The 20,738-nt window shown below is 45.6% G+C and overlaps 1 protein-coding gene across 1 annotated transcript; it reads left to right on the top strand.

Annotated features, from left to right (window-relative positions):
- Positions 1–273: 273 nt before the first annotated feature.
- On the top strand, positions 274–19,926 carry NANS (N-acetylneuraminate synthase; the record flags this gene model as incomplete). Its single annotated transcript, XM_084239239.1, has 6 exons — positions 274–455; positions 5,001–5,216; positions 14,225–14,324; positions 15,097–15,251; positions 17,691–17,957; positions 19,717–19,926. Exons 1-6 carry the CDS (start codon positions 324–326, stop codon positions 19,924–19,926), a joined length of 1,080 nt encoding a protein of 359 aa, XP_084095365.1. The 5' UTR covers positions 274–323.
- Between the last annotated feature and the right edge of the window lie 812 nt (positions 19,927–20,738).

The raw sequence follows: 20,738 nt of genomic DNA on the forward strand, positions 1-20,738 counted from the left end.
GCCTCCTTCCGAGAATGTTTGTTCAAGGTTGCAGGCAGAGAAGGGGAGGCCGGCAGAGCCCTCATTTTCCCGACGCGAGAGGCGCGACCAGCCCACCAGAAGGCTAAGGGACTTCCGGGTCCCGCCCCTCACCCTTCGCGCGGGAGGCTCCGCCCTCTTCCTCGATTGGCTAGCGGGAGCGAGGCGGGGCTTAGGGATTGGCTGCGTGGGCTGACGTGGCGGGGCCGGCGTGAGGCTCCCGCTAGGCTGGCGGCCGAACCTACCCGAGGTGGCAGCGGTCGCACTAAGGCGGGTGGTGAGGGGACGGAGCGCGAGCCACCGCGATGCCCCTGGAGCTGGAGCTGTGTCCCGGGCGCTGGGTCGGCGGGCGGCACCCGTGCTTCATTATTGCCGAGATCGGCCAGAACCACCAGGGCGATCTGGATGTGGCCAAGCGCATGATCCGCACGGCCAAGGTGAGGGGAGAGAGCGCGGGAGAAGAGGGGCACCGGGCGGGTGGAGGCGGGGCCTGGGCGTAACGGGGACCGCCTGGGGGCGGGGCCTGTCGGGCTCATGGGTGGGCGGGGCCTGGGCGGGGCGGGGCCATCCGGGGGGCGGGGCCTGTCGGGCTCATGGGTGGGCGGGGCCGGCGATCCGGGCCGCGGAGAGCCGGGACCACCTGCTCGCTGCCTGGGGTCCTGCTCGCTCCGACCGTTCTTTAGGACTCTCCACTTCATCCCTTTGCCGCTCTCCTGACTTGCCGGCTTGACTTAAGTTCCCTCCTAACCCCACCTCTCGCGCCCTCTCCTGGTGGTAGAGTGATCTTCCTAAAGGAGATTTGATCAGACCTTAGTTAACTTTCTGCCCTCGAGGGGACTGGAAAATTTATTGTGGCCTTCAAGACCTTAATGGCCTGACCCCTTTCTGCCTGTAAGTTTTCATCTTGACATCTTCCAGCAACACTGAATTACTTGCAGGAATTGCTGGAAGTTCCTGGAGTTCCTTTTATCTCTCTTGCCCACCCTTTCTTGCGTTTTGAATTTGAAATGGCTGCAATGCCAGGACTCTCGGTTCGAATCCGAACTCTGTCACTTATCAGTTGCGTGAACATGGGCTAGTTACTTCTCTTCTGTGAAGCTCAGTTTCCTCCTTCGAAAAGCCAGTTTGATACTAATACTTCTTTGAAATTGTGAGGCTTAAATGAGCCAACTCGTTTAAAGCTCTGACCACAGTATTTTAGCGCATAGGACTCAAGAGATGTTAGCTGTTAGTTATGTTTATGAATATTCATGCTCCCTCTTCCGCTAAATTTCTGCTCGTGTTCGAGTATGCTTGGATGCTTTCTCTAACCCTGACCTCCTTTAGTTGTTTCCATCTAATCATATCGTCGTCTGCTTAAGCTTATGTTTTTCTAGAGCTCTCTGAAGGGCAGACTCTCATGTTCTTCTTTGCAATCCCAGATTCCCATAAAGTTTGCTCTTTGATTCGTTGGTTTTGAAAACAGCTCGCGCTTTTTCCTTTCCCTCAGTTGGTGCTGCTCCCCAGTGTCGTTATTCAGGTTTAGGTTTTCTCTTAGTTTTCAGGACTAATTATGCTTTTATGAAAGTCCACTGAATCATAAAAATAAAGAGTAACAATTGCTGACATTTTTGAGTGCTTACTCTCTCAGACCCTGTGCTGAGGGCTAGTGTACTTTCATTTCATTCCTTCGGCAGCACAATGGGGTAGGTGCTATTGGTTTCATTTGAAAGGCTCAGAGAAGATAAGTAAGTGGCTTGCCCAAACACAAGGGTGCAAACCTACTAACACCTAGGATTTCAGAACTTTGTTTCTATTTCTTTTTTTTTTAAGATTTATTTATTTAGGGCCTCCCTGGTGGCGCAGGAGGTTGAGCGCCGCACTGTGAGGCTGTCTGCAGCCTCTGTAGCATGGGTTTGATCCCGGCCGGTGGACGAGAGTCCCACACGGCGAAGCAGACCTCTCCTGTCTTGGTTCAACCTGGGTACAGGCCAGATGTGCGGGAGGGGAAGAGGATTCACCACAGACAGAGCGGGGAACAGAACAGGCGGATTGACTGAAATACACTGCTGAGGGGAGCAGCAGGCGCGACAGGAGAGGTCTGCCGCGCCATATGGGTAGCTCCCTGGCCAGCCGGGATCGAACCCTCGCTACAAAAGCTATGGACAGCTCAACCGCCTGCACCACCAGGAAGGCCCTGCTTCTGTTTCTTGTTACTGTAACCTTGTTTTGTAGAAGGAAATTCCTGCTTTTCATTTAGGGAATAACTTGAATTCAGGTCTGAATGCTGAAGTTGTAAAAACTACCTTGAAGCCATGAAGACAAAGTTATTTCCCACCCAGCCCACCCTTTTCCTTTGAAATTATAGGCTAGTTCTTCTGAGGGAGGAGAATGAAGAGTTTGAGGCTGTGTTATAGTGGAAAGAGCAGTAGCCTGTGGTCAAGATCTCATTTACTTACTGAATATTCTTGGGCAGGTGTCTTTTTCTCAGCTTCAACTAAGCTTTCTTTACAATAGGTATATATTTTTGCTTTTAAATTTAAAGCAGGGTTGAGCGCTGGGCTGCAAAGCTGCCCGTAGCCTCTGCTGCGCCCGTTCGATCCTGGCCACTGGTGAGGGTCCCACACGGTGCGCAGACCTCTCCTGCCATGCCCGCTGCTCCCCTCAGCAGTGTATTTCATCAGTCTGTCTGTTCTGTTCCCCGCTCTGGCTCTGGGGAATTCTCTTACCCTCCCATGCTTCTGACTGTACCCGTGCTTGTATAAATAAATAAATCTTTAAAAAAATCTTTAAAAAAAAATTAAAGCAGTGAAAGTTTTAAAAACCCTTATTTTGGGATTTCTTTTTTCTTTTTTGCCCAGTGGAATCACATTTACAAGTTTAGTTATCCAGAGTGTTATATACAAGCTGCCTCACTCACACTACGGATCTGTTTGCAATATTAAAAGTTGTGTTTGTTCTGTTATTTTTTACTTTATCATAACTGCAAATATGCTTGTTGAATATACTTTTCACTTTCAAATTTTGATACAAATGAAGCATTATACCTCGGCTCATCCTGGAGTTCTGCCACTTGTTTTTTTGTCAGCAGAGAAGCAATAAAACCTTGAACAAAGAAACCATCAATGTTATAGTGCAACACGGACAGTGATCGTTTTTATTTTCCTGAACGTAGAGTTCATCATAGCATTAAACAGATAAAGAAACCACTCTTTTAGGAAAGCAGTTGAGAGAAGAGGAGCCTGCTCTTCTCCCCATACAACTGTAGTAGAGCTTTATCTGATCTCATGTCATTGCTCATTTCTTCTACTTCACTTTTATCATATTCCTCTAAAGGGAAGGTTTGCCTATGTGAAAATTAATATACAGAAATGTGATTGGGAGACAAGAGTTCCCTCGCACGCACCTTGTATATCCAGTAGGAAGTGATGTTGCTTCTCCTCTCATCAGAAAGAAGAAGGGGGTCCCTTTTACCCAGCATCAGCCCTACCAAGAGATGGATAAGAGGGTATTGCTTTCTATTCTAGGGACGTGCCTGTGTGTCTCGCCACAAGATTGCACTTTCCAAATTGCCTTTTTGTTGTTTTCAAATAAACCCGTTCTGTTGGTGAATCAGCTGATTGCTTCTTGTTTGAGGTTGACCCCCAAACGGAGATGTGTTTTTGAACTTCTTGGGGGGGGTTAAGTCTACTGCTTGAGAAAGGTGAGAAGCAAAGGGAGCTGGACTGAAGACTTCCTCCGTAGCTTGCTGGAGGGCTGGGTGTAGCAGGGTCCAGGTCCCAGCCCTGGGCAGAGACACAGCTTTTTGATCTGCAGCTTTTGAGAAAGCGGCCTGGCTGGCTCTACCAGAGACTGGCTGTGTGACTTTGGTCAGGTCACTGGGGTCTCAGGGTCTTCATATAGACAATGTGAACTCTGTGGCCCAGGGTTGTTTTCAGTTCTGGTATTTTCTGAACTTCTTTGCAGCATCAACTCCTGCCCATGCCTTCTTATAACTATTCCAGGAGTGGGAGCTGTACTCTTATTGAAGGCATTTCTGGAGCCAAGGTTTTCAACAGCATGGATCCTCTGTGGCTACAAAAATATCAGTGAGCTAAACTTTAGAGGGTTAGCCTTAGTCGCTCTACTGAGTAGTTTTTAAAAACAATTGTTAGAGATTGGAGGCTGAAACTGGCAATAGTCAGACAATTCAGCTTTTATTTCCATTCAGTTAAACTGGGGCCATCTAAGTTTTATTAGTTTGCTTTTTGTCCAAGGACCTCTTGTTTATATGTCATATAGAAAAACACAAGCTCAAAAGGGGTAACGTAGTCTGGGGAACCTCAGAACCTTTACAGGGGCTGGAGCTAGTCTAGAGGCTATTTGTATAATCCAGACAGGAAGTAACTTGACTAAGAGTTCAGGCTAAAGTTAGGCCAAAATCTGATTTTCTCTCCTAAATATTGGCATAGTGTTCATTTTATTATCCTTTCTGGACTTACATAACTTAAAATCATAGTTAACTGATGAATTATTTTTAAAACAAATTAAAAAAAAAGCGGCTTTTTATTTTTGCATTTAAAGGGGAAGTAGGAATGGGGAAACCTCATCCCCAATCTTGTCTTTCTTTGAGACTTCCTTGCTTCTCCTATTCCTCTTCTTTGGGTGTTCTTCTTCTTCTTCTTCTTCTTCTTTTAAGATTTATTTATTTATGCATACAACAGCTGGGGTACAGGCAGACTGACTGAAACACAGTGCTGAGGGGAGCAGCGGGCGAGACAGGAGAGGTCTGCCTCGCCATGTGGGTTGCTCCCTGGCTGGCCGAGGATTGAACTCGTGCTGCAGAGGCTGCGAATTGCTTCATAGTATGGTGCTTAACTCCTTACGCCACCAGAGAGGCCCTCTTTGGGTGTTCTTAATGTCATGTTTAAATGTCAGTTGTCATGTTTAAAGATCATGATGTCATAGCAGTTGCCCCAACATTTCTCTCTGAGAATCTCTGACAGGCCTGATGTGTGTTCCAGGAGTGTGGGGCTGATTGTGCCAAGTTCCAGAAGAGTGAGCTGGAGTACAAGTTCAATCGGAAAGCCTTGGAGAGGCCATATACCTCGAAGCATTCTTGGGGGAAGACCTACGGGGAGCACAAACGCCACCTGGAATTCAGTCATGCCCAGTACAAGGAGCTGCAGAAATATGCCCAGGAGATTGGCATCTACTTCACTGCCTCTGGCATGGATGAGGTGAGCCCTCTGCCAATGCCATTTGCCTTGTTAGCAGACCCAGGGGCAGCAGGGGGCCTGGTGGCTTTTCACTTAGAGCCAGCTCCAGCTCTTGCTCACTTTGTACTCTTGTGCTTTCTAGATCTAGAGTCTCCCACAGCATTAACCAGGTAAATGCCCAATTGAAGGAGAGGCCAGGGGGAAAGGAGGTTCAGTGAGAATTTGTGGAAAGAGAACCATAGTTTTTACAAAATAGTTGACTATGAGCATAGGGGCAGCCACGCTGGAATTCCAGAGCCCCTCAGACTTGTGGAAAAATCCTGCTGGACCAGGATTCCAGAAACTTCAGTTCTGACAAGAATCCGCCCCTTGTTGAATGGCCTGGCTGGCTGCTTGGGTGGGGTGGCATTGGTGTCACCCGGAGGGAGTGGCACACAGGATGGCCATGCTGAAAGAGTCCAGCTGGTGGCAGGTCTCAGGTTCCATCTGCTCTGTGCTCTGCCTCCTTTAGATTCCTACACCTGCCCTTTATTTGAATATAAAAAAAGTAATTATAAAAATAATATCTCAGTTTAGAAAATAGGAAAGGGGAAAGTAGACCCAGTATCCAGGGTGCCTCCCTGGTGGTGCAAGAGGTTAAGTCTCAGCACTATGAAGCTATCTGCAGCTATGGCAGCATGAGTTCAATCCCTGGCCACATGGCACAACAGACCTCTCCTGTCTTTCCCACTGCTCCCCTCAGCAGTGTATTTCAGTCAGTCTGTCTGTTCTGTTCCCCACTCTGTCTCTGGTGAATCCTCTCACCCCCCTGCACCTCTGGCCTATACCCCAGCTCTTGTATGCATAAACAAATAAATTTAAAAAAATAAAATAACAAATCAGGATACAACAAGAATCCTTAACATTTCTTGGATGTTTTTGACAAACTGAGCTCTATGCTAGGTATTGGTGTGTATCAATTCATTTACTTCTCTTCACCACCCCTTGGAATGGGATGATCCCCATTTCACAAGAGAGTAAACTAAAGCACGGAGAGAGTATCCATAGTTAGTGCTCAGCAGGGGCTGATTCCAGCCCAGATGGAATCACCTGGCCTCCTGATCATACTCTTGCATCTCTCTGGGTCTGTTTCCTCAAAGTTCCTGCCCTCATAAAGGGCTCCTCTCTGAAGCAGGCAAGACCATATGGAAAGCACACTTCACAGGGCAGGCCCACGTCTGTGTGTTCACTACCATGAACCCAGGTCCTGGCCCATGGTCAGCCTATAGGGTGTGCTTAGCAAATACCTTGATGGCAGTTGAGACCCAGGAAATGACATTTTTTTTCATTATGCACTTATTGTTCACATATTGTTGGTTTAGAACTTTTCTGGGTTCTTTGGCAACCTGCCCGTAGGACTCAGCCAGTCAGGGGAAGCCGTATCTTCATCCTTAGAGGACAGGTTTGGGTTCAGGAAACTATTAATTTTTCCTATGTCAAATGTGTCAAATCAAATATGATTCCAACTGTCTTAGTAATGAGTTGGTAGCCAGACAGATGGGCTTTTGCAGGGCCCATGAAAACAGACTGTGCGGAGAATTTCCAAAGAAGAATACAAAAGTATTCTGGATTCCTAGTATTGTCTTTGGAAGAAGGTTACAGCCTTTCCCACATTACCAGTCACTGCAAAGTGCCCCCATCTGGAGCACGAAGTGCTGGCCTGGTGGTTAAAATTAGCCAGTCTCAGCATTTGGTTGTACCCTCGCCTGCCACCATATGGTTGCTTTCCTGGAACACAGTTTTCTGAAAACCTCACTTTACCTAGTACTGAGTCCAAAGTAAGGAGCTACAGGAGACATGACATTTGGGACTGTCACTGCAATCACAACTAGAAATATTAATAAACCAGAGTGTGGCAGCAGTTCTCAAAGTGTAGTCCAGGAACCCCTGGAGGATTCATGAAACCTTTTAGGGGTTCCTTGGCATTTTCAGAGGCCTTTTGATGTGCAACATTCCTCTGCCAGTGGCTGTTGATGGGTGTGTGAATGAGCTTTTGTTTTAAATAATGGTGTGCTTTTTTAAAAAACAGCTTTCATGACTACCATACAGTTCACCCAACTCAAGTATATTACTCAGTTGTTTTTGGTATATTCACAGAGTTGTGCAGCCATCGCCACATTCATTTTTAGAACATCCCATTACCCCCAGAAGAAAAACTGTTCCCCTTAGCTGTCATTCCTCAGTCTCCCCAATTCTCCCAGGCAACCTACTCTTCTGATGTCTGTCCCTGGGACTGTGCCTGTCCTGGGTGTCTGTAGTGATAGAATTAGGCAGTCTGTGCATCTTCATGTCTCGCTGCTGCCACAAAGCAGTGTTTTAATGGATCATTCATGTTGTAGTTTGTATAAGCACTACTTCATTCTTTTTATTTCTGAATAATATTTATGGTTATATTACATTTCATTTATCCATTTATCAGTTAATGGGCATTTAAATGGTTTCTCCTTTTTTGGTTAGTATGAATAATGCTTCTGTGAATATTAATGTACATATATGTATGCATGTATGTACAGGTTCTTTTCCTCTTGGGTAAGTATGGCAGCTCTGTATTGACTTTTTTTAGGAACTGCCAGACTGTTTTCCAAGTAGCTGCATTGGGGGTATAACTCAGAGGTAGAGCATTTGACTTCAAAGTGGCTGCACATTTTACATTTCCACCAGCAGTGCATGAGGGATCCAGCATCCTCTCCAACCTTTGTCTTTATCTGGCTTTCTGATGCAAGACATCCTAGCAAGTGTGACGTGGTTTCATTGTGGCTTTGATTTGCATTTCCCCGATGGCTAATGTTTTTGAGCAGCTTTTCATTTACTATTGGCCATTTGTAGTTCTTCTCTGGAGGAATGTCTATTCGGATCCTTTGCCAGTTTTTGTCTTTATATATTCTAGATATGACTCCCCAATCAGATACACATTTTGCAAAAATGTTCCGATTTCCCATGTCTTAGCTGTTTTGATGGTGTCCTTTGAGGGAAGCACAGACATCTTTAATTTTGATGACTAATTCGTCTGTTTTTTCTTCTGCTCTTTTCTATTCTTGTGATTTAAAAATTGCTCAGTTTTATTATTTTCTTCTTCTAAATTTCTCAGTTTTTAACACACTATGATTTTATTACACACCTATCAGTATGGTTAAGATGAAAAGTAATCACAGTATCAAATTGTTGCAAGAATGCAGAGAAAATGGGTCACTCATACATTGATACTGGGAACCGAGAATGGTACAGTCAATCTAGAAAACTATGGTTGTTTCTTTTTTAAAAAACAGCTTTAATGAGCTACAGTTCACATGTGGTACTGCTTTCCCACTTAAAGTATACTGATAACTTCTAATAAAAGTAGGCATGTAAAAAAAAAATGGTAGCTCTTTGTGGTAATGATATTAACTAAATTTACTGTAGTAATCATTTCACAGTGTATAATAAATCATTATGTTGCATGCCTAAAACTAATAGTGCTATATGTCAATTATATCTCAGTTTAAAAAATACAAATAAACATTTATTGCATACATAAAAATAATAAACTAGACATATGCTCATCTGTGGCCCATATCATTCGGTAATTTATCCCATAAGAAACAAAACTGACATAGAAACCTGCATGTGAGTGTCCATAACAGCTTTATTTGTGGTAGCCCACAAACTAGAACAGCTCAAGGGTTCTTTAGTGGGTGAATGGTTCCGTGAACTGCAGTATATCCACACCATGAACTACTATTCAGCAATAAAAAGGAATTACTGATATAGGTCACCTCTTGCGTGGATGCCAAGTTAATGTGCTGAGTGAGAAAGCCAGTCTCAGAAGGTTGCATGTGCTACGGTTTCTGTATATGGAAACTTTTTGAAATGACACAATTGTAGTGGGGAATAGATCAGTGGTTATCACAGCTTAGGGAGGGAAGGTAAGTGGGTGGAGGTGGCTCTATAGGGTTATGGGTGGACCTGGTAGTAGTGGCACAGCTCTGTATTGTCAATGGTGGTTTCGTGAGTCTGTGGGTGTGATAAAGCTGCATAGTATGACACACATCTCACAAGTACAGGTACCCTCTCCAGGAGATCAGCGGACTCTGTCAGTGTCAGTCTCTTGGTTGTGAATTGCACTATAGTTTTGCAAGATGGTAGGGGGCTGGGTGAAGGGTACATAGGTGCTCACTGTACTTTTTCTTATAGCTGCATATAAACCTGTAATTATCTCAAAAGGCTTAAAATTTTAAAAAATTCCGTTTTAATTTTAACTCAGCAAATATAACTAGAGAGAACTTATGTAAACAAAAGCTCTGTAGAATCTTCTGTAATTTTGAAAAGCACTTGCTTTACAGCGTGGAACTCGATGCTGGTGGTGCACACCTGTTGGCGTGGCTCTGTCTAGAGCGTGTGGTCCAGTGGTTCATTGTGAGAGTCCAAGGTCAGACTCTGAGGTTGAATATGGTTAAGCCTATTTAACCCTTGGTTAAATATTCCTGGTTATTTAACCTCTTTGTGCTTTTGTTTTCAAAGGGGGCTGGTACCTGAACCCATCTTGTAAGGCTGACGTGAGGATTAAATGTGATCATTTACGTAAAACAAGTGCACAATGAGCACTCAGTGACCATGAGCTCCGGTTCAGGAAAAGCCTCCTGGGCTGAGGGTCGGGCGGGTTTAGCTTCTTGCCCCAACTGCTTTAAGTTCATCTCTGAGCTTTCCTGTCCTGGGCCTCCACTTCCTTCTGTGTGTGTGAACAAGCTGCTGTCCAAGGTTCTTCCAGCTCTGCCATCCTGAGTCAGGGTGGACTAGAAGGACGTCACTCGAGTGACTTACTCACTGGCGTAAGAATTTGCCCGCTCAGTCTGTGCTTCCGGGCACCTGAACTCCCAGAGGTGGATGCTGAAGGAGAGAGGATGCTTCCTTGGGAAGTTACTTCTTCAGGTTTCACTCCGAGGTGGCTCTGAGGTGAGAACCAGGAGCATCGGGAGATGGAGAGGTGCCTGGGTGTTAGCAGTCCTGCTCCCTTTCGGTGCCCCAGGAAGCACTTATTTGGCATGTGGAGTGTGTGCTCTGTGGTCATGCTCTGAGTCCAGCTCCTGGCGTTGACATCAACTGTGTGGGCTTGTGCTCCTCATGTAACCTCCTTGAGCCTCAGGGACCCCACTTGTAAAACAGGATAATACAGATGCCCACCCCAGAGGGGAGGATTCAGTGAGATAAGCCTGCGGGGAGCAAGATCAGCACCTACTGCGCTGTGGCTTTTCTGTTACTTAGAACCCCTGGGAGTTTTTCTGCTTTGTGCTCTCTGGGCAGGGAGGCTCCTCTGTCCTGGGAATGCCATTTGTTCCCAGCCGGTCTCCTGCAGTGAGGGGAAAATGCATTCTTGAGCTTTTACCAGAGTTAATCTATGTTGTCCAGATCCTTTTTTTGAACCAGCTGTTGCAGGTGGGTTGCTCCCTAGTTCCTGCTTACCTGGCAAGTGTCTGCATATTTACCCACCCTAACTTCCTTAATGGACAGTAGACATTTATTGTGTCTATTGTCTCTACTCTGTGTTGGCCTAGGGTGTTGCTTGTGTGCTGAGCAAAGGTTAAGGTGTGGCAGAATTGCATTAAGGCCAAGAAAACTACTAGAGCACACTGTCAAAGCCGCACACAGTCCTGTGGAACTGGGCTGAGATGAACAGAGACCATTTGGTCTAAATGAAGAGTTCCATTGACAGAGCAAATGGACATTATATAGGTGAAAAGACATGTCTGTATAGGGAGCTGCTGAAGGATGTGCTGCCCTCACACACAAATGACCCATCCCAACAGGGTCCCCTGTCCCTCCCAGCATCTCCTGCCTCCCAGGCAGGCCCTCCATCCTCTCCCATAACTTGGCCATCCCTGCCCACAAGGCGCCCCTTCCCCAAGTCACAGGTGCACTCTGACAGGCTGCTGGGCTGAGGATAGGCACTCTCAGCCGAGTCAGCGCTAGCAGGACACCTTAGCTTCCCCTAGTTCTGCCCACCCTGCTGCCCATCACCTTTCATCTAGGGGTACAGTGCAGCCAGGTACCTCATACATTCCCCCTCCCCCATAGCACAAAGGCTTTTTTTTTTTTTTTGGCTTTGTGCTTCCTTCTCCCATACCCTGGGCAGCTCTCCAGTACCCTCTCTTGTTCCCAGCTCATCACTGTGAGCTTCTTTTTTCCTTTTCTGAAGAATCTAGAAATGGAGGGAAGTAGGAGAGGCTTCAGAAAAATCTGAGCTCCTCTCTTTTCTGTTACCCCTTAGATCAGTGGTTTCCAGTTTCTTCACATCTCACATGACATGTAAAGGGGCTTCTGTGGATAGATGTGTTGATCCTCATTAGTTAAGTCAATAAAATGTCCCTCCCCAAAAAGCAAGGGTTCTGAGTTGAATAAGTTTAGGAAACACCAGGGTAAAAAAAGCTAGATAAGTGTATTTATTAGGACACTACAAGAGGGAGCTTTGGCAATGTGGCATTTCACCCAAACCAGTTGGTTGGTGGGTCCTTTTTCTGCTTATTAGGCCTACTTGTTTGTCCAGGGAGGGTCATACTTGGCTGGCTGGGTTCCTTTCAGACAGACTCCAAAAGAGGGGTGGGAGGGAGTAAGTCGTGTGAGGTGCCTGGCTGCATTGTACTCCTACACGAAAGGTGATGGGCAGCAGAGTGGGCAGGACCAGCAGAAGCTAAGAAGTTCATGAAGTGAAGGGGCCACCTGACAGAGCTGACTCAGCCTGAGTGGACTAGGGCAGTGGGGTGATACCACCTGCGGATGGAAGGCTAGGATCTCTACTGCAAGTGACAGCCTCTGCAGATTCATCCAACTGGTGGGTCTCTAAATGGCCACAAGGTGGCGCTGGTCCTCCAGGAGCCCAGAAATGCCTGTCCCCACCCCACCCCCCCATCCCAGCAGGGATTTACCCTTTTCTCCAGACTTGGAAATTGTAGAACTGCAGGCCCTTTGCACAACCTCCATAGGTCGGCTTTGGCATTTGGCCTCTCCTTCACCATATTCACTCTGTACCTCTCCTGACCAGGCTTTATATGCCTATGGGCATTTTTTTCATCACGAACCTCTTCACAAGTTGAACATTATATTATATAGATGAAAGTTCAGCACAGGGTTTCCCCCTAAAAATAGCAAACTCTTCATTTGCCAATGAGAAGAGTGGGAAAATAACACTGTTCCATAAACGTTAGACATGAGTGCTTTTCAGTTCCATCTTAAGGCTGTTTGATGTGTTAGAGGTATATGAACAGAAGAGTGGGACAGATATGGACAAGGAGAGAGAGAGAGAGAGAGAGAGAGAGAGAGAGAGAGTAGGCAGCAGTGGGAGGAAGGAGCAACAAGAATTGAAGTAAAGGCAGATCAGCACACTTGAGCGGACAGTGTCTCTTGGACCAAGAGCATTGTGACCTGCCTTTTAACTGCTGACTGACTGGCTAATCACTCTGCGTGGTTCTTAGCAGCTGTAAGTCATCCATTACTAGGGGGTTTCTATGCAAGGAAAGTTCTCTGAGTACTGCCACAAGGTCTGGAGTAACTCATCACCTGTTGGGACACTGGGGTGACAAGGATGCTCAGGCGGAAGTGGGTAATTTAAAGAGCCAGGAGCAGGAAGGCCTTCTCAGACTGTCCTCTGGATTTTCTGGCTAGGTTTTCTGGCAAGAGCTAGTAACCTAGCTCTTGGTTACTCCAAGTATGAGTCAGGGAAGAATTTATTAAATATGTAGTCTCTCAGGCCTCACCCTAGACCAACAGATTTAGATTCTGTGGCTCATTTGAGCAAGATCCTGGAAGATTCATGTGCCCGTGTTGAAGTGTGCAAAGCGCAATTTTGTTCTTATAATCTTACAAAATTCTGAAACTCAAGTACCATTTTAAGCTAGAACTGAGATATTTGGAATCATTCCATGACTTTGATTCTATCCACTTCTGAATTTTCCAATCCCATTAAAAAATTAGTAATGAGGGCCTCCCTGGTGGCACAGGGGGTTAAGATGCAGCACTATGGAGCTCTCCACAGACACTGCAGCATGAGTTCGATCCCTGGCCAGGGAGCTGACCCACATGGCTCAGCAGACCTCTCCTGTCTCACCTGCTGCTCCCCTCAGCAGTGTATTTCAGTTAGTCTGCCTGTTCTGTTCCCCACTCTGTCTCAGGTACATCCTCTCACCCCCACACCTCTGGCCTGTACCCAGTTCTTGTATAAATAAAATCTTTTAAAAATTAGTAATGAAAGGTAGTTTTGGGGAATTCTTGTAATTTGACAGTAAACTGAGGTTTTACTCTGAAAAATGTAGTCCAGCGATTCCTTCAGCCAGTGTTTGCTGCCCTTTGCCAGTTTCCTGAGCTGAACCCCAGATAAAGATAGTGGGGGGCTCTGGATAGGTAACCTCCAGCAGTGATACTGTGTCCACAAAAGTGACAATTTTTTGTTGTTTTTTTTTTTCTGGGGCAGCACAGTTTGAAGTCTAAAAGGGCTTGGTTTGATGAGTCCTGCCAGCTGTGGGTCACTGCATTGGGCTGGACCATAAAATGCTCCATTTTTTCCACTTTTGGCAAGATTTGAAATGGCCTTTTTCCCTAGCTGTTTGGTTCTGAGTAAAAGATAAGGCCTTGGAGGAACGTTCACTTTCTCACTGCCTGGTTTTCTGGGTCAAGATTAGGTTTTGACCCTTTTGCATTTGTTCACAAGCCCCAGGGCCTGGGGAAGGAAGGTCTAGCCAGGGCATCCGGTTCTTTTCCAGGTTCTCATCATCCTTACAGATCTGTGTTCACTGTGTGTTGGACAAATAGATGGTGGATAGGAATGGAAGAATGTTTGGATTTGAATGAAATAACCAATAACAGATATTTGTCTGCTTCCAAGTTGTTGAGAGAATCTCTTTTGCTGGATAAGAGGAGGGGTTTTTCTGGTCCTATGTGGCTTCCTGCCTGCCTTGAAGGCAGTGTTGTTGAGGGCAATATTTTTGAACAGTGGTGAAAAAGTGTTCCTTCTTTGATTTTTATAGATGGCAGTTGAGTTTCTGCATGAACTGAATGTTCCATTTTTCAAAGTTGGATCTGGGGACACTAACAATTTTCCTTACCTGGAAAAGACAGCCAAAAAAGGTAAGTGTTTAATTTTTGTTATGAGAAAGTCTAAATTGTCTTTTACTCCTTTAGTAACAACTCAAGGAGTCTCATGAAGAAGGACTTTAGAAACCATTTTAATCAGCAAATACTTCCACGTTTCCATGTGATGACTTAGAGTACGGATAAGACAACTTTATAAGTTTTTCTTTAGTTAAAAGTGATTTAATTTGTAAAAAATCATGTGACAGTATTATATTAAACTTCCTTGAGGATGTGCTCTGAGAATTATCATGTAGGTATAATATCTAATGTCTGCACATGACGGTTTTGTAGGGTGGCTTTATAATATGAGCAATTACATTTGATCCTCATAACAGCTGTGGGATGGAAGCAGGTGATATGATTCTGAAGCTTTATACTTTCTACTAGGAAGTGACAGTGCTGGGTTTCACATTCACTCACACTCTTGAATCTGGGCTTGGTGCTCATCACGCTACCACACTGTGCAACCTCTTAATCATTTGATTAAGGTCCCTTCTTTCTCTGGGGACTATGAAATCCCTCTGCTTCCTCAACTCAGTTCATTCTCTAAATGATAACATTGGAGGGTGAGGAGAGTCTCCATTTCCCATGATCGAGGGCAAAAACTGGCTGAGCTTCTCATCTGTTCCCCCACATTGGCTGCCACAGTGTTTAAAAGGTGCTTATGGAGGCTCAGTTGAATGATAAGACCAACTGTTGGCATGTACTTGTGGGAGAGTCGGAAGACCTGAAGAGAGAGATGATGGTGTTGTGTTGGGTCATGCAGGCCGTCCAATGGTGATCTCCAGTGGGATGCAGTCGATGGACACCATGAAGCAAGTCTATAAGATCGTGAAGCCCCTCAACCCCAACTTCTGCTTCCTTCAGTGCACCAGTGCCTACCCACTCCAGCCTGAGGATGTCAACCTGCGTGTCATCTCGGTGAGCAGGAGGGAGGGCCACTGTCTCAACAGGCCATTGCTGTGGGGGAAGTGTAGCCTTTTTTTGGAACTAAAATTCAAACCAGCCTTGGCATGCTTTGTGCTGTGAACATCCTTTGACTGCGTTGATGTTATAGAATCAAATTAGCACAACTGTATAGTTAAGAAAACATATATCCCGAAGAGGATGATTTAATTAAAAAGTCTTAAAATCACTCTTAATTTCTCCCATAATAAAATTGAGGGAGCGCTCACATTTGTCTTTCTACATTTTCTTTGCTCACGTGTATTGTCCATTAGAGGTCCCTCTTCTGTGACTTGCTGGCTCATATTGTGTCTTAGGGTGCTGTTGCCACTCCCCTTTTCTTTTGTTATGAAATATGCGTAAGATTTACATTTTTAACTATTTTCAGGTGTACAGTTCAGTGACATTAAGTACTCTCATCTCTGCCTGTGCAACCATCCTCATTATCCCCACTATCTCCAGAATTTCTTCATCTTCGCAAAATGAAATTCTGTCCCCATTAAACATTAACTCCTCATTCTCCCCACCCCAAACCCTGGCAACACTCACCATTCTACTTCTGTCTCTGAATTGGACTGCTGTGGGTACCTCATATAAGTGGACTGACACAATAACTGTTCTCTTGTAACTGACTTATTTCTCCTAGGATAATGTCTTCAAGGTCCATCCATGTTGTTGCATGTCAGAATTTCTTCCTTTACTAGAGCTGAGCAATATTCCATTGTATGCATGTGCTGCGTTCTGTTTATCCATTCATCTGTTGATGGATATTTGGGATCTTTCCATTTGGCTGTTGTGAATAGTGCTGGTGTGAACATGAGTACGAATACTGTTTGTTTTTCTTCATATTGAGTTGTAGGAGACCTTGAAACTTCTGGCTTTTCCTGCGGTCCCTTACTTGCCAGCTCTCTTATTTTCTACCTGCTGCATTTCTGAGCAACCCTGAGGTCTAACTAGTTCCAGAGATAGTCTTGAGGGAACTAGACTAGCTCTCCCAGGATTTTGTCTACTCCAACTCATTCATTTTACAGTAGTAAAGTCTGGCCCCAAAGGGAAAAGGACTTACTTGCCTGGGATCTCACAGCCTCTTGGTGGGAGAGCTGAGACTAGAATCCTTTCTGTCTTACTGTCTTAGCCACATCTGTCAGTTCTTCCTGGTAGCACCTCAACTTAATTAGAATTATACTTGTATATGTAATTATCATAGAAAAACATAGTAATGTTAGTGGAATTCTAAATATAGATATATGTATTCTAACTATATAAACATATAATTCTGGTATTGCAATTAAACAGTTTTCCTTTTAGTGCTGTATTTGACATTGCTTTTCTTCCCGTGATAATATAATCTCTTGTACATGTTCATACACAGTCTTCACATTTAACTGTAAGAAAATTAACTTTAACTGACACGTCTATTTTTTCACCTAAACTTTTATGTACTTCCCAGTTCTAACAGTCTTGTCTGTATTTCTAGCTCATCTCTAATCATGTTACTTTAAAAATTTTAAAATATATAATGTGGAGAGTGAGCATCCTCTGTAATTCCTTCCTACTGAAGTTACCAGGGGTAGTAGTTCAATGTATGTGACTCCAGATATCTCTCTCCATGGATCATAGTTCCCCTTTTCCTCTCGTCTCTGCCTGAGTTGTGGTCCTGTCTGCCCTCTTTGATACCTGATCAGGGAAGTGACAATTCAGTTGCCAGCCCACCTCCTCTCAGGTGGCCCCACCCTGTTACAGCAGGTTGCGTTCCCAGACTGCAGCCTGCCTTCCCTGTCCATCACACACCCTTTGGCTTTTGCTTTTCAAACCTTTGCTCCTCGCCTGTCCTAATCTTTCAATACACCCCTTTCTGGGTCTTTCTACTATATTTAAGCTTTCTGCTCACCCTTATGAACAAAATTCACTCCACTTAGAATGTCTTTTGTTGCATCCTGTAAATTATAGAAAAGTGATTAATTATGCAGCGTTTCCACCAAAGGATTGTTTTGAGATTGGGCTGTATATATTATTGATGATGATATTTATGCATATAACCCACTTGCTTTCAGCAGCTCAGGGTAATTAAATGTGACAGATGCCTTTTAGTGAGTTTAGGCATTCGGGTATAGTTGGGTTCTTATTCCTGTTGGTTTGTGCAGTGTGAAACCATCTTAAAGTGCATTCTTGATAACAACGGCCATTATTTTCTGAGCATGTATAGTGCGCTGAGTGTTTTTCATACATTTCCAGCAGCCCTTGGCAGGTACTATTACCATCTCCAAGAGAGAGGCTGGGAGAGCCTCAGATCCTTGTCCATAGTTACATAGGTAGTACGCAGTTAAATTGGGACTCCAGTCCAGATCCTTCTGACTCTGGAATGTAGGTGTAAACACCATGGTATTTAACCTTTTTTCCTTTTCTATTTTAAAGGAATATCAAAAGCTCTTTCCTGACATCCCCATAGGGTACTCTGGGCATGAGACAGGCATAGCGATCTCTGTGGCTGCAGTGGCTCTGGGGGCCAAGGTGTTGGAGCGCCACATAACTCTGGACAAGACCTGGAAGGGGAGTGACCACTCAGCCTCGCTGGAGCCTGGAGAGCTGGCTGAGCTGGTGCGGTCTGTGCGCCTTGTGGAACAGGCCATGGGCTCCCCCACCAAGCAGCTGCTGCCTTGTGAGACGGCCTGCAATGAGAAGGTGGGTTCTGCCTGATCCTGCTGGTTCTACTCTCCGGAGAAGGGCCAGAATGGGCTCACCTGAAGCAGAGTCAGTCCCAACCCTGCCAGACCCCAGTCCAAGGGGAGGGTGGAGGCATGTCACAGCAGTCTGCTAAGTTTTTGGGGGTTTGTATTAGCAGCAGGAGAAATGTTAGCAGTTTCTCTGAGCATCATGAACCTGTTATAGTTCCCTCTAAGTCTCTGCCCCTGTGGCCTTGGTGCTATAGATTCCAGGAGATGTAGGGTGGGTGGTATCATACAGGGCCTACCGAAACACTAGCGTAGGTCAACTCTGGGTCCCCTGGAGTAGATACAGCTATGCGAAAATTCAGACCGAGGGGTTCCCTGAGTCGGAGGTGGGGGTGGGGCAGGGCCTGTGATAGGTGGAGCCATCCTTCAGCCCAGAAGGTACTGGTGGAGTGGGGCTGTGTGTTGTCACCTGCTGTCAGTGGGGGTGTTGCTGATATCCTCAGGGGCAGTTTGAGCTGTGCCTCATTGACTTCAGACAGGGGGCATGGCTAGGCCAAGGAGCACTGCCTGGCATACTGACCATCTGGGCTTCTTGAAGTGGTGGCCTAGACCTGGATTGTCCTCTGAGTCATTGAGCCAGGCATCCTGGGGCTGCCAGGGTTGCAGATACCTACCACTCGTCTGCTGAGTGCCATCTGGGTCAAGGCAAAGATCAAATGCCAGGCATGCATAGGATTGCTGACATCTTTTATGTAGTGGGCTCTATGCATTACCCGCCGATGAAAGAAACAAATACAGGAAACTATAATAGCAACAAGAAACAGAAAAAGAAAAAAGAAACATCTGCCTTTTAGAAAAAAAGAGGAGTGAATTATACCAGAAAACAGAATGAGAGTTAGAGCAGGAAAGCACCTAATTTGGTTGTGAGCCTCCTTGCTCCCTGAGCAAACAGTGAATAACAAATGCAACAATTTGGTAATCATCTGTTGATAACCATTGTGACTTGGCTCTAAATTGTAAACAGAATGGATTTTTTGGCTCTTCTATGGAGAATACAGAGTGATATAGTAGATAACTTCACAGCCTTATGGAGAAGACAGAACTGCTGGCCATGAGCTTTAGGTATCCTCATTCCCCTCGCCTGTGCGCCCTGTCTGCGGTCACATTCACTCTCCAGCAAGCCCTATTTTACCAAGGAAGGTGATAGCAGGAAGGTTTGTGCTCCTCAAGGGCACTGCGCTAGCAGTTAGGTATCCCAGGTTCACATTCTAGCTCTTTGTAACCTTGACCAAATCACTGCTCCCCGCAGGCCTCTAACCATGTTTAAAATGAGTTATCTCATTGAATTGAGGTTGATGATGACAAAAGTAGTCACAATCTTCATTTATCAAGAGCATCTCCAGGGGCATTACATATATTATCACTGTCTTTAAGTCTTCCCATGAGATAAAGGCACTATTATTTCCCATTTTATGGAGAAGCTCAGCCACAGCTTGTGTCCAGAGGCTAGGCTTTGAACCTGGCTCTGTGGCCACCTAATCTGCCCCCTTTCCTTTACATTTTATTGTAAAGGCCCCTCATTTCACTCTCTGACTTCACCCAATACTGCCAAGTCCCTGACATGGGTGAGATCCTGTTCTAGGTACTGAGTCAGAGACAGCCCCCACTCTCCAGGCACCTTGTGAAGACTGGCCAGGAGCCTGGGGTAGGAAGCAGCATGTGCTAGGTGCTTCTGTGAGATTGACACTGAGTCTTAATTTTATTCACAGCTGGGCAAGTCTGTGGTGGCCAAAGTGAAAATTCCAGAAGGTACCATTCTAACGCTGGACATGCTCACTGTGAAGGTGGGTGAGCCCAAAGGTTACCCTCCTGAAGACATCTTTAGTCTGGTGGGCAAAAAGGCCCTGGTCACTGTCGAACAAGATGAAACCATCATGGAAGAATCAGTAGAAAATCATGGTAAAAAAATAAAATCTTAAAATAAAATGTCATTTTCTGAATTCTGAACTGCCTTGCTGGTACTGCCGGGTGTATCTGGGTGAGGTGGGGCAGGAGTGGTGGTGTCCAGAGACCTGGCCTTCATCCACTCCCTTTCCCTAGAGAGTAGGCAGTTTGGGGCCAGGCCCTGTATCAAGCCTGTTGGAGGGATACAAAGAATGACCACCGGTCTCCGCTCTGGTTGGCTGACCCAGAAGGGAAGCGGGGCCCAGAAGCTAATCATCACTTTCCATTTGCTGTGTGAGTCCTCTCCTTTAACCTTTGTTCTTAGTGACCACAGGGCCAACCCATGTGACCCAAAATCCCACTTCCTTCGAGACCTCCAGCTGTCTGTTCTCTTCCATGGCCCTCATCCCAGCCTACCTTTGAGTTGCATATCCAGAGAACTGGACAACTGTTGGCATTGGTGAAAGGGTCTGGCAGACAGAGAAATGCGGAAAGCACACATCCTCTGTGAGCAGAGAGAGAGAAATGGCACTCACTCCTTTCAACAATACCGACGGCCTAGCAGGTGCCAGACCTGCTGGAGGTACAAACAGTGCACAACTCAAATTCCTTCCTCGTGGAACTTCCATTTAGGTGGGGACAGGAGCTTAGTAAACCATGAGCATTAGGAAATAAACCAGTCTGTAGAAGGTGGTGTGTGCAATGAGGCAGGGGAATCAAGCCACCTAAGAGAGATGGGAAGTGTGGAGCTTGGTCTATTTGCAGCTTGTGATGGCTTTTCAATACAGCGGTAATGCTGACATCAGCTGTTGTATAATCCATAATGATATTACAAATCCAGTGTACG

Source organism: Talpa europaea, assembly GCF_964194135.1.
Source record: "Talpa europaea genome assembly, chromosome: 7".
In the NCBI taxonomy this organism is placed as follows: Eukaryota; Metazoa; Chordata; class Mammalia; order Eulipotyphla; family Talpidae; genus Talpa; species Talpa europaea.